Source organism: Mustelus asterias, chromosome 5, assembly GCF_964213995.1.
Source record: "Mustelus asterias chromosome 5, sMusAst1.hap1.1, whole genome shotgun sequence".
Taxonomy (NCBI): Eukaryota; Metazoa; Chordata; class Chondrichthyes; order Carcharhiniformes; family Triakidae; genus Mustelus; species Mustelus asterias.
Window position 1 is genome coordinate 125,160,766 of NC_135805.1, and position 13,840 is coordinate 125,174,605.

General features: G+C 46.0%; 1 protein-coding gene across 1 annotated transcript in view; it reads right to left on the bottom strand.

Moving 5' to 3' along the window:
- Positions 1-13,840, bottom strand: part of LOC144494018 (regulating synaptic membrane exocytosis protein 1-like) — a gene marked incomplete at its 3' end in the record, with an annotated part of 567,179 nt that overhangs the window by 358,379 nt on the left and 194,960 nt on the right. Inside the window, exons 6-7 of the mRNA XM_078213592.1 lie at positions 12,948-13,058; positions 7,548-7,647 (exon numbers count right to left, since the gene is read on the bottom strand). Coding sequence (XP_078069718.1) covers positions 7,548-7,647; positions 12,948-13,058 — 211 coding nt within the window. The remainder of the gene's footprint in view (positions 1-7,547; positions 7,648-12,947; positions 13,059-13,840) is intronic.

The window sequence follows — 13,840 nt, forward strand, 5'->3', positions numbered from 1 at the left end:
GCAACCTCTCAGCCCAGCTCTGCAGCTTATCTATGTCCCTCTGTAACCTGCCACTTCCCTCCGCACTATCTACAACTCCACCAACTTTAGTGTCATCCGCAAATTTACTAATCCATCCTTCTATGCCCTCATCCAGGTCATTAATAAAAATGACAAACAGCAGTGGCCCTAAAACAGATCCTTGCAGTACACCACGAGTAACTGAACTCCGGGATGAATATTTCCCATCAACCACCACCCTCTGTTTTCTTCCAGCTAGCCAATTCCTGATCCAAACCACTAAATCACCCTCAATCCCATGTGTCCGTATTTTCTGCAAAAGCTTACCATGGGAAACCTTATCAAACGCTTTGCTGAAATCCATATACACCACATCAACTGCTTTACCCTCATCCACCTCTTTGGTCACCTTCTCAAAGAACTCAATAAGGTTTGTGAGGCACGACCTACCCTTCACAAAACCGTGCTGACTATCCCTAATCAAATTATTCCTTTCCAGGTGATTATAAATCCTATCTCTTATAATCCTTTCCAATACTTTGCCCACAACAGAAGTAAGGCTCACCGGTCTATAATTACCAGGGTTGTCCCTACTCCCCTTCTTGAACAAGGGGACAACATTTGCTATCCTCCAGTCTTCTGGCACAGTTCCAGTAGACAATGACGACCCAAAGATCAAAGCCAAAGACTCTGCAATCTCCTCTCTAGCCTCCCAGAGAATCCTAGGATAAATCCCATCCGGCCCAGGGGACTTATCTATTTTTACCCTTTCCAGAATTGCTAACACCTCCTCCCTATGAACCTCAATCCCATCTAGTCCAACAGCCTGCATCTCAGTACTCCCCTCGACACTGTCCCTCTCCAGTGTGAATACTGATGGAAAATATTCATTTAGTGCCTCTCCTATCTCTTCTGACTCCACTCACAACTTCCCACTCCTGTCCTTGACTGGCCCTAATCTTACCCGAGTCATTCTTTTACTCCTGACATACCTATTTTCACTAGAAAGCTTTAGGGTTTTCCTTGATCCTACCTGCCAAAGACTTCTCATGTCCCCTCCTGGCTCTTCTTAACTCTTTCTTTAGCTCCTTCCTGTCTAACTTGTAACTTTCAAGCTCCCTAACTGAGCCTTCACGTCTCATCCTTACATAAGTCTCCTTCTTCCTCTTCACAAGAGATTCAACAGATATCTAACAGCATGCACTAACTCTGATATTGTTGTGCATGCAAGAATGATGGAAGTACATGAAATAATGTGACGATTTCTGTGCCGTGATTGGAAAAAAAAATCAAAAGACGAAAAGTTAGATATTTGGGACTGACTAAGGCTTAGCAGTGAAATTCTATTTGTGCCTCATTTAAAAATAGGAACACACCTTATTCAGCCTAACATCCAGATGTATGAGCCACTCACATTTATCCCTCTTAATATGACTGCTAGAAAGTATGGAAATGCTCTTTGGAGAATCATTGCTTGACACATCATCCACTGTGGCCTTATTTGGATTTGAGTAATCCATCATTTTCGTGGCCAGTTTCCCACAGTCTGAGAATCTGAAGTCATCGAAAATTCTCCTCTTTTTGCCCTTAAATCATGCCAAAACCTTAGCGGTAGGAGACAGAGGGTGATGACAGACGGCTGCTTCAATGACGGGAGGCCAGTGACCAGTGGCGTACCACATGGATCGGTGCTGGGCTCCCTATGGTTCGTCAATAATATAAATGACATAGATGACTTTGTGGGAGTAGGATCAGTTTGCCGATGACACAAAGATTGGGCGGATGGTTAACAGTGAGGTTGAGTGTCTTGGGTTACAGGAAGATACTCCAAAGATGAGCGGGTTAGGTTGATTGGCCATTCTAAATTGTCCCTTAGTGTCCCAGTATGTGTAGGTTAGAGGGATTAGCGGGGTACATATGTGGGGTGACGGGGATAGGGCCTGGGTGGGATTGTTCTTGGTGCAGACCCGATCGGTTGAATAGCCTCCTTCTGTACTGCAGGGTTTCTATGATATAAACGGGATAGTCAAATGGGTGGATAAACGGCAGATGGAATTTAACCCTGAAAAGTCTGAGGTAATACACTTTGGAAGGAGTAATTTGACAAGGAAGTATACTATGAAAAGTCTGACACTGGGAAGTTCTGAAGAACGAAAGGTCTTTTGTCCATAGATCTCTGAAGGTGGAAAGGCAGGTTAATAGAGTGGTGAAAAAGGCATATGGCCCACTTGTCTTTATCAATCAGGGTACAGATTACAAAAGCAGAGAAGTCATGATGGAGTTGTATAGAACTTTGGTGAGGCCACAGGTGGAGTTCTGTGTGCAGTTCTGGTCGCTACATGAGAGGAAGGATGTGATCGCACTGGAAGGGGTGCTGAGGAGATTCACCAGGATGTTGCCTGGGATGGAACAGTTAAGTTATAAAGAGAGGTTGGATAGGTTTGGGTTGTTTTCTCTTGAGAAGACTGAAGGGCAACCTGATTGAGATGTTCAAGATTTTGAGGGGCATGGACAGGGTGAATAAGGAGCAGCTATTCCTCTTAGTTGAAGGGTCAGTTACAAGGGAACACAAGCTGAAAGTGAGGGGTGGGAGGTTTAGGGGGGATTTGAGGAAAAACCTTTTTACCCAGAGGGTAGCGTTGGTCTGAAATGCGCTGCCTGGGAGGGTATGCCTGACATCCTTTAAAAAGTACCTGGATGAGTGCCTGGCACATTATTCAAGGCTATGAGCCCCAAGTGCTGGCAAGTGGGATTAGGTGGGCAGGTCAGGACCTATCATGCGCTGGTGCAGACTCGATGGGCCAAAGGGCCTCTTCTGCACTGAGATATTCTGTGATTCTGTGAAAACCTGTTCATTCAGCACAGACTTAAAATGGCTCCCAGTTAAGAAATGTTTCATTTTTAAAATTCTGAAGCTTGTTTTCAAATCACTCCATGGCCTCTCTGCCAGCCCATGCCCCTCCGAGATCACTGCACTCATCTCATTCTGGCCTCTTATGTAACTTCAATCCTAATCGCTCCGCCACTGGGAACCGTGCCTTCAGTTGCCTGAGCCCTAAGCTCTGGAATTCCCTCCCCAAACCTCTCCACCTCACTTTTCTCCTTTACGATGCTCCTTAAAATCTCCCTCTGAGACGGAATTTTTGGTTATCTCCAAATGTAGCTTGGTGTCATTTTTTTTAATGAGGCTCCTGTGAAGTAACTTGGGATGACGTTAACATTGGGAGGAAAGGCAGACTTGCAGGGCCCATGCATTCCTGAATCAGGTAAGGGACTGGGAAATTCATGGATGGCATTTCCCACCTGAAGGACAATGAATGGAAACTGAAGGGCCTCATGCCTTCACCATGGGGAGAGCTCAGTAAAATCTAACCACCTCCTTGCTGGCTCGGGACTCCTCCCGATCAGGTATTCTGTGGCTCATGAAGGATGCCAGAGGCAACGGGTCACCTCCCCCATCCCCTTTAATAGACCACCCAACACTCTCAACAACAATTCCCTCACTCCTTCTTACCTGCATTCCAGGGCATCCTCTCTGGTCACCAGTCCAATCCAACTGAAATACTAGCAGTGACACTGTTCCCAAAAGCTGAAGAGTCTCTTCTAGACTGGCCCTCATCATTCTCTGTGATTTCCTCATGCCCTATAGCTCCTCCCTAGCTTAGCCTTCTGCCATCTATGCCTCAAACTAGAATTGTTTTCACTAGAAAGACAGAGGCTGAGAGGAGACCTGATAGACGTCTACAAAATTATGAGAGGCATAGACAGGGTGGATCGTCAGAGGCTTTTTCCTCGAGTGGAAGTGTCAATTACAAGGGGGCACAGATTCAAGGTGAGAGGGGGAAAGTTTAAGGGAGATGTGCGGGGGAAGATTTTCACACACAGAGTGGTGGGTGCTTGGAACGCGCTGCCAGAGGAGGTGGTGAAAGCAGGCACATTAGCAACATTTACGAGGCATCTGGATGGGTCCATGAATAGGGAAGGAATAGAGGCATATGGCCCAAGAAAGGGCAGAAGGTTTTTTTTTAGTTTAGTTAGGGCATTATAGTCGTGCAGGCTTGGAGGGTTGAAGGACCTGTTCCTATGCTGTACTTTTCTTTGTTCACCGTCTGGAATTTTCCTTAAAGACCGCAAGACGTAGGAGCACAAGTAGGGCATTCGGCCCATCGAGTCTGCTCTGCTATTTAATGAGAACATAACTGATCTGATAATCCTCAACTCCACTTTTCCACCTTATCCCCATAACCCTTGATTCCCTTATTAATTAAAAATCTGTCCATCTCACATAGAACTCACTTAATGAACCAGCCTCTATCGCTTTCGGTGGTAAACAATTCCAAAGATTAACTCTGGGAGTCGGTTAGTTTAGCTGTCTGGGTGGCTGATTTGTGATGTGAAACAACGCCAACAGTGTGGGTTCAAATCCGATACTGGCTGAAGTTATTTATGTAGGCCCTATGTTCTGAACCTTGCTCCTCACCTGAGGTGTGGTGATCCTCAGGTTAAATCAGTCAGCTCTGGTCATCTGGGATTATGGTGACTTTACCTTTACCCTCAGAGAAGAAATTTCTCCTGATCTCTGTCTTAAATGGGTGACCCTTTACTCTGATATTATGCCCTCAGGTTCTTGACTCTCCCACAAGAGGAAACATCCTCTCCATTTCCTCCATTAAAGTATCCTTGAAAATTAATCTTTCTGACCAAGCAGTTTGCTACCATTCCTAATATCTCCTCCTTGGGATTTTCACAGTAATTTCTTGTTTAACATGACTTTTTGTATGCCACAATGAAGCACCTTGTAACTCTAGTAAATTTAATGAGCTAACTGTGTACATGTTATTGTGATAGGTGCTGCATCCAATAACAATAGAACATAGGGCGGCACAGTGGTTAGCAATGCTGCCTCACAGCGTCAGGGACCCCAGCTCAATTCTGGACTTGGGTGACTGGCTGTGTGGAGTTTGTATGTCCTCCCATGACTGCGTAGGTTTACTCCGGGTGCTCCGGTTTCCTCCCACAGTCCAAAGATGTGCAGCTTAGGTGGATTAACCATGCTAAATTGCCCCTTAGTGTTCAAAATTGTGTAAATTAGGTGGATTAGGCATGGTAAATGCTTGGGGTTATGAGAATAAGGCAGGGTGTGAGCCTGGGTAAGATGCTGTTCCAGAAAGTCGGTGCACACTTGATGGGACTACACTGTTGGGATTCTAAGATTGCATAGTGTCAATCATGCTCTACATCCTCTGCCAACTAAGTTTATGGCATTTTGCCTTCATTTGGTTGGGAAATCAGTAACAAGCTTTTACTGTTAATAGAAATCTCATATAACAGCGCCTGGTTCAATTGCCACGTCATAAGGTACATGTTCTAATAAACATCAGTATAAAAACATTTCTTCTTCCTGCAGACACCATTTAAAGCAGCAAGGGGACAAGGATGGAGAGTGGGAATGAGGGAGCGAGGGAGACAGCAAGAGCACGGGAAAGAGTAAGAGAGGGGGAGAGAAAGTGGAGGTGAGAGAGGTGAGCGGGGGGGGGGGACGGAGCGAGGGGGGGACGGAGCGAGGGGGGGACGGAGCGAGGGGGGGGACGGAGCGAGGGGGGGGACGGAGCGAGGGGGGGGACGGAGCGAGGGGGGGGACGGAGCGAGGGGGGGGACGGAGCGAGGGGGGGGACGGAGCGAGGGGGGGGACGGAGCGAGGGGGGGGACGGAGCGAGGGGGGGGACGGAGCGAGGGGGGGGACGGAGCGAGGGGGGGGACGGAGCGAGGGGGGGGACGGAGCGAGGGGGGGGACGGAGCGAGGGGGGGGACGGAGCGAGGGGGGGGACGGAGCGAGGGGGGGGACGGAGCGAGGGGGGGGACGGAGCGAGGGGGGGGACAGGGCGAGGGGGGGGACAGAGCAAGAGGAAGATAAATGGAATGTTGGCATTTATTGCAAGAAGAATGGAATGTAAAAGTAGGAATGTTTTACTGCAGCTGTACAGGACCTGTACATCTGGAAAACTGTCTATGTTCTGGTCTCCTTATTTGAGTTCAGAGAGGGTTCACTCAACTTATTGCTGGGACCAAGGGATTTAGTGAAAAATGGTTGAACAGGTTGGGCCAATACCCAGAAGAATGAGAGGTGATCTTATTGAAACACTTAAGGTCTTGAGGGGATTTGATTGGGTGGATGCTTATTTGGGAACATATAGTAAAAATACGAGGGCGGCCTTTTAGGATATGCTAAAGATGTGTCCAAAGATGTGCGAGTTAGGTTGATTGGCCATGCTAAAATTGCGCCTTGGTGTCCTGAGATGCGTAGGTTAGAGGGATTAGCGGGTAAATATGTAGGGATAAGGGGGTAGGACCTGGGTGGGATTGTGGTCGTTGCAGACTCGATGGGCCAAATGGCCTCCTTCTGCACTTAGGGTTTCTATGATTCTATGATGAAAATGAGGATTTTTTTTCTCTCAGAGGTTTGTTAATCTATGAAATACTCACCCAGAGAAAACAGTGAAGGCTGGGTCATTGAGTGTATTCAAGGTTGAAATAGACAGAGTTTTGATCAACAAGGGAGTCAAGTGTTATTGGGGTAGACAGGAAAGTGGAGTTGAGACCATAACCAGGTCAGTCATGACCATATCAAACTGCAGAGCAGACTCAATGGGCTGAATGACCTACTCCTGTTCCTAATTCCAATGTCATTATCTCCCTCTTTATAACAGTTTAGAATACTTTATTGGCTGTAAAACACTTTTCCAAGTCCTGAGGTCGTGACTCTCTTGCCTTTCTCCTAATGATAATGCTCAATCTCACCCACTTTGTACCAATTCGCGAATCATATCCTCTGACAATAAAAAACAGATGAGAAGGGAGGATTTCCTCTGGACAATGGAATCCCAGTAAGAGTTTTAACGACACCAGGTTAAAGTCCAACAGGTTTATTTGGTAGCAAATACCATTAGCTTTCGGAGCGCTGCTCCTTCGTCAGATGGAGTGGAAATCTGCTCTCAAACAGGGCACAGAGACACAAAATTAAGTTACAGAATACTGATTAGAATGCGAATCCCGAAAGCTAATGGTATTTGCTACCAAACTGTAGGGATTCGCATTCTAATCAGTATCCTGTAACTTGATTTTGTGTCTCTGTGCCCTGTTTGAGAGCAGATTTCCACTCCATCTGACGAAGGAGCAGCGCTCCGAAAGCTAATAGTATTTGCTACCAAATAAACCTGTTGGACTTTAACCTGGTGTTGTTAAAACTCTTACTGTGTTTACCCCAGTCCAACGCCGGCATCTCCACATCACTGTAATCCCACCATTAATCATGTACATTTTTGCAGTTATTACATTTAGGAATTTGGGAAAGCTCAAACAGGAAATCTTTCCAAGTTTCCTTTACTTATGTAATCGACAAGTGTGTGCTCTACACAAACAAAGCTTGTAAAGCTAATAGATTGGTATGTATTTGCTGGACAGTGAGAGATAATAGGGAATGTCACAACATAGAAAAAATAATTTTACAGAGCTAGCCATGAAGATAGATATGCAGAACATATACTTACCAGCTCTTAAATGGCCAACAACATCAGCTAAACTGCCTTTTTTAACTTTAGTGATGAAGGCCCCGAGTTGCCCCGTTTCTGTTATCTTTCCTCCGACCACCTGGATGATGAGAATATCAAATTAACTCCACCAGAAATCAATCACTGTTTAAATGTGATTGAAGGAAGCATTATTCATACACAGTAGCCATTCTCAATAATCACACTACTGTACACAGTAAGGAGCTAAATAGGTGTTGCATTGTAAATGACGCCAAAGCCACATCTTAGTCACTGCCCCATTATATAACTGTAGGAAGAGATCACCCTTCAGTTTAGTTTATTCATTCACAATCTGGAGTGATACGGAGACATTCAAACCGGTGGAGGTCTGGATTTAATTCCCAATCTATATTGAGCTGATTGGCTACACTAAGTTGGCATGGAAACCATTTTGTTTTTGTCCCTTTGTGTTTGGTAAGCTAGGACCTGGAGAGATCGTAACATTCAGAGCACAGGATTCTTATCATCTTGCCTAATAACAAGGGTAGGAGCATTTGCGTTGAAGTTCAAGGTCAGCGAAGAGCAGTTCAAGGGTCAGGTTTTAGTCAGAGAGAGTCAGGAGCAGGAGAAGGACCTCCATGCAACTGAGGTGCTGCTGTCATCTCTGATGGTCGGGCTGGCAAGCTCCTGGCTGGAAGGGATTTGGAGAAGCCATGGAGATCTGAAAAGGCATCAGAAGGTAAATAAGGTGGTTAAGGAGACATATGGGATACTTGCCTTTATTAACTGAGACACAGAATATAAGAGCAGGGAGGTTATGATGGAGCTGTATGAAACACTAGATAGGCCACAGCTAGAGCACCTCGTGCAGTTCTGTTCACCACACTAGAAGAAGGTAGTGATTGCACTAGAGATGGTGCAGAGGAGAATCACCAGGATGAGGGGCACAGATCAGCTGGAAAGTCAATATCTTTCCCCAAAGGTAGGGGAGTCTAAAACTAGAGGGCATAGGTTTAAGGTGAGAGGGGAGAGATACAAAAGGGTCCTGAGGGGCAATTATTTCACACAGAGGGTGGTGAGTGTCTGGAACAAGCTGCCAGAGGTAGTAGTAAGGCGGGTACAATTTTGTCTTTTAAAAAGCGTTTAGACAGTTACATGGGTAAGATGGGTATAGAGGGAAATGGGCCAAATGCAGGCAATTGGGACTAACTTAGGGGTTTAAAAAAAAAGGGCAGCATGGACAAGTTAGGCCGAAGGGCCTGTTTCCATGCTGAAAACCTCTATGACTCTATGTTGCCTGGGCTGTAGTGCTTCAGCTATCAGGAGAGGCCGGATAGGCTGGGGTTGTTTTCCTTAGATCAAAGAAGGCTGAGGGAACACCTGATTGAAGTGTATAAAACTATGAGGGGCATAGATAGGGTGGATAGGAAGGATCTTTTCCCTTTAGCAGAGGGGTCAATAACCAAGGGGCATAGATTTAAGTTAAGGGGCAGCGGTTTATAGGAGATGTGAGGAAAACCTTTTTTCACCCAGAGGGGTAGGAATCTGGAACTCACTGCCGAAAAGGGTGGTAGAGGCAGAACCCTCACAACATTTAAAAAGTATTTAGATGAGCACTTGAAATTATATAGCATACAAGGCATGACCAAGTGCTGGGAAATGGGATTAGAATAGATAGTTGCTTGATGGCTGGCATGGACATGATGGGCCAAAGAGCCTCTTTCTATGTTGTGAAACTCTAGGAGGGGCGATCTTACAAAAAAAAACAAACGAGCGTGAAAACCCATTTTTTCGGTGAGCTCTCAGACACAATCTTATGCCACTCAGTGGAAAAAAAGGCAAAACATGATTCCCTCCAGTAGGTGGAGTGGATGAAGTCTGTTCTCGCCAGGAAGCCAGATGATGAAAACTAAAGGGCACCATTGTGCATGCACCGATCTCAGAGAGATCTGTCACTCCCCCCAACCTCCTGGATATTGCCCCCCCCCCACCCCTGGCTATCACCCCCCTGACCACTCCCCCAAATTGCTGGCCTCTCCCCCCCTCCCCCCTACCATTGCTGGCCTCCCTGTATGATCAATGGCCTGATGCACCCCACCAGCCGATCGCCATCCTGATCCCCAACCCACTGGTCGGTCGCCACCCCGGCCGATCCCCGAGTGCAAAGTTATCAGCTGCCCCCCTCCTGCCTCCCCTTAGGACCCGTGTCTTCAGGCCCGCCTCTTCACCTTAGGCCCCACCCCTCGGCACTGGACTCAATATGCTGGGAACCATACGTGACCCTCGCCGGTGAGGACCTCCAACAGTAAGGCCGTTAAAGGCAAGTGAGCCCAGACAATTCTACCCTGAGCTCACTAAGAGAAACAAAAATAAAGAAAAATACAGCACAGTAACAGCCCTTCGGCTCACCAAGCCTGTGCCCATCATGATGCCCTAATTAAACTGAAAAAACTAATAATATTTAAATTCTGATTTCAATCTTGAAATCCACCTCACATCCTTTCTGGGTGCAAGGCTGAATTAGAACCATAGAATCATAGAAATCCTACAGTGCAGAAGGAGGCCATTCGGCCCATCGAGTCTGCACCGACCACAATCCCACCCAGGCCCTACCCCCACATATTTACCCGCTAATCCCTCTAACCTACACATCCCAGGACTCTAAGGGGCAATTTTTAACCTGGCCAATCAACCTAACCCGCACATCTTTGGACTGTGGGAGGAAACCGGAGCACCCGGAGGAAACCCACGCAGACACGAGGAGAATGTGCAAACTCCACACAGACAGTGACCCGAGCCGGGAATCGAACCCGGGACCCTGGTGCTGTGAAGCAGCAGTGCTAACCACTGTGCTACCGTGCCGCCCTAATTACGTTGGCTTCACAGGATCAGAGGTATTGCGAGAGGCATATTGCCTCTCTCGCAATCTTACCGGCTCATCCCGTGGTTGCCAGTAAGATCGACCACTATGACTCTAGGTTGGTAAATCCATTTTAGGGCAAACACAACACTTTGAAGCAGTGGCATTCTTCTGTTTATGGCTAAAGAGCTGGTGTTTTGCCTGTGAGTCAATGATGGAGTTGCAGACTTGGGAAACAAGGAGAAAGTTGCTTCAGGGGACCCTAGAGGTGAGCAGTTATCAAGACTGATTTGGAGCTACTTTCGGAGGGAATTCCAAGAATAGACCTTCAAGAGGGAAGAATGAAGAATTGCAATCTCTCAGGAGGGAGGCAGGCTTTTAACAAGATTTTTTATTCATAGTAAACATTGAGGTCTGGGTGGTTTGCTGAGAAATCTGTGGAATCTGCCCATATCACATCTTGACGAAGGAGCAGCGAGCTCTCCGAAAGCTTGTGTGGCTTGTGCTACCAAATAAACCTGTTGGACTTTAACCTGGTGTTGTGAGACTTCTTACTGTGTTTACCCCAGTCCAACGCCAGCATCTCCACATCATATCGCATCTGCCATTTATGGTACGAAGAATTGTGTTTGACCACAGTTTGCCTGTGATTTCAAATTGATCCCACATTAATTTTGAACATTAGAATATAAGATAATGTAAATTGCTTTACTTTTCTGACTTTGTGCAGGAAATTTTATTTTGCTTGTTCAAAAACCATGGAATTTCATTGCTTCATTGTCTTAGCAAGTGTCAAACCTCGTCTACTTAACACAAAAAGTGACTAGTCCCTTGCCAGATCATGACAAAAATTTGAGGGTGTGTTTCAGCTTCATTACAAAATGAAGTTGGGAAGGAAAAGAAAATGAGGCAGAGTTTTCACTGAGAGGGGCATGCTTTCTGCTTTTGTATCTCAGGAGAGGTAATGTCCTAACTTTGAGATTATTAACACAAATGTTCGACAACACAAAGTGCAGGTTTTCTGCTGGAAGAAATTTTTAATCACAGTGAAATTACTGAAGAAGTCATAACTTGACCAATTCCAATGTACCCCTGAGAATGCCAGCTTCACATTGAGCAGCTACAACAATTATAAAACCTCGCCAACAATACAACTTAAATAACAGGGATCAAACAGCTTTGCAAGCTGGAATCATTGGGCTCTATTTTACCATTTTGATTCTGAGTGCTGGGCGGACTTGAAACTGGGAGTGAGTGTTTCATATCCGACTTTTGGACCCGTTCTCAGGCTCAATTTGGAACGGAATTGTCCTACTGCGCTCTGCCTGCAAAAATATCAGCAAGTCCGAATCGCGCTGCAGAAGCCTGTGGGCGGGGTTTAACGCGCCCGAAACCCTGCAGCTCCAATCGGTGCCTCCAACTGCGCATGCGCAGAAATAAAAAGATAGAATGCTGCTCCCCTGCCACATCTCTGCCGGGCCGAATAATGCAATGTCAGTTTTTCCGAAAGAGATGACTGTTCATCATTTAAAACAAAACTTAATTTTACTGGTGGGTTTTACACAGATACCATTTTCAAGAACTCACTTTCAAGCGAAGGAGAGTTCCCAACTCTTTGGGCATACTTGTTCTCTTGTTTGAAATAACACATCCACATCCCTCCCGGGCCAGATAATGCCTCCACCCCACAGACATTGCCCCACCCCCACAACATTATTGACTCCCTTATCCCCCCCTGCCACCCAGACCTATCGCTGGCCCCTCCCCCCCCCCACTGATCTCAGGCATAGTGGCAGCGGACCCCCCTTCCCTCCCCCCCCCCCCCCCCCCACCGATCTCAGGCATAGTGGCAGCGGACCCCCCCTTCCCTCCCCCCACCGATTTCAAGCAGAGTGGCCGTGAACCCACCGCCCCCCCTCCCCCGCCCCATGTCAGACTTTACCAAGTTTTCGCACCCAAAAACGGGTGCAACGCGATGGTAAAATTGGGCCTATAGAGTCATACAGCGCAGAAAAGGCCCTTCAGCCCATCGAGTCTGCACCAACAATAACTACCACTAAAGTTGTGCGAGTCACAATTTCTAACACTTGTTCTATATCCTTGAATGTTATGATATTTCAAGTGCTCATCCAAATACCTTTTCCTCAAGATAATTTGGAACTGAATTGTCCTAAATTTAAATTTGTATCCAGGAGTAAACTGTGTATGACACATTGTAAAACCTACAATATTGAATGGGTCATTGCTCATCTATGATGTCTGTACCACACCTTTTGCAATGCAGAATTGAAACAAGATGTGTGCCTCGAGTAACCTCAGCTGATGACAGGACACATGTTATTTCATTCACATTGTGCTTTCAGTCAGCAGCACATTTCTTAGATTCAACAAGTAACCTGCGGCATGAAAGTTGACGGAACCCAGCAAATACTTTGCACAGACTTGAGTATATATTTACAGGAATGTTAGTTTTTCCTAAAGAGATGACTGTTCATCATTTAAAACCCAACTTCATTTTACTGGTGAGTTTTACACAGATACCATTTTCAAGAACTCACTTTCAAGCCAAGCAGAGCTCCCGACTCTTTTGGCATACTTGTTCTCTTGTTTAAAATAATACGTCCAATAAGACGATCTCCTTCTTTGGATGGTTGCCATGTAACAGGATGCTGTCAATTAGAAAGCATTGATTAAATCATATTAACCAGAAACCAGAAAACAGAGATGCATTGGCCCAAATCATCTAATCTCCAGATTTTTGAAAATGGGATGCAAGTTGGGAGACATAGGACGCCATGGATATCCTGATTCTCAGGGTCACTGTAGTAATCTAGGAAGCTTAAAATTCCAAGGAGCTGATTTTCACTGTCTGGTGTCATAAGAACATAAGAACATAAGAACATAAGAAATAGGAGCAGGAGTAGGCCATCTAGCCCCTCGAGCCTGCCCCGCCATTCAATAAGATCATGGCTGATCTGACGTGGATCAGTACCACTGACCCGCCTGATCCCCATAACCCTTAATTCCCTTACCGATCAGGAATCCATCCATCCGCGCTTTAAACATATAAAACATATAAACATATAAACATGTCCTCGTAATAGTTACCATCACGAAGATCAGGGTCAGTCACTTGGGCCAGATATGTGGGACTTACCCGCATACTTACCCAGCAAATGTAACATTGGTAAATATCTGGTCTAACTCAGTGATCAGGTAGCATGCCATGACAGATCACCACAAATCATAGAATCATAGAGGTTTACAGCATGGAAACAGGCCCTTCGGCCCAACTTGTCCATGCCAACCAGTTTTTAACCATTAAGTTAGCCCCAATTGCCTGCGTTTGGCCTATATCCCCCGATACCCATCTTACCCATGTAACTGTCTAAAAATGCTTTTTAAAAGACAAAATTGTACCCGCCTCTACTACTACAATATATGCTGTTGG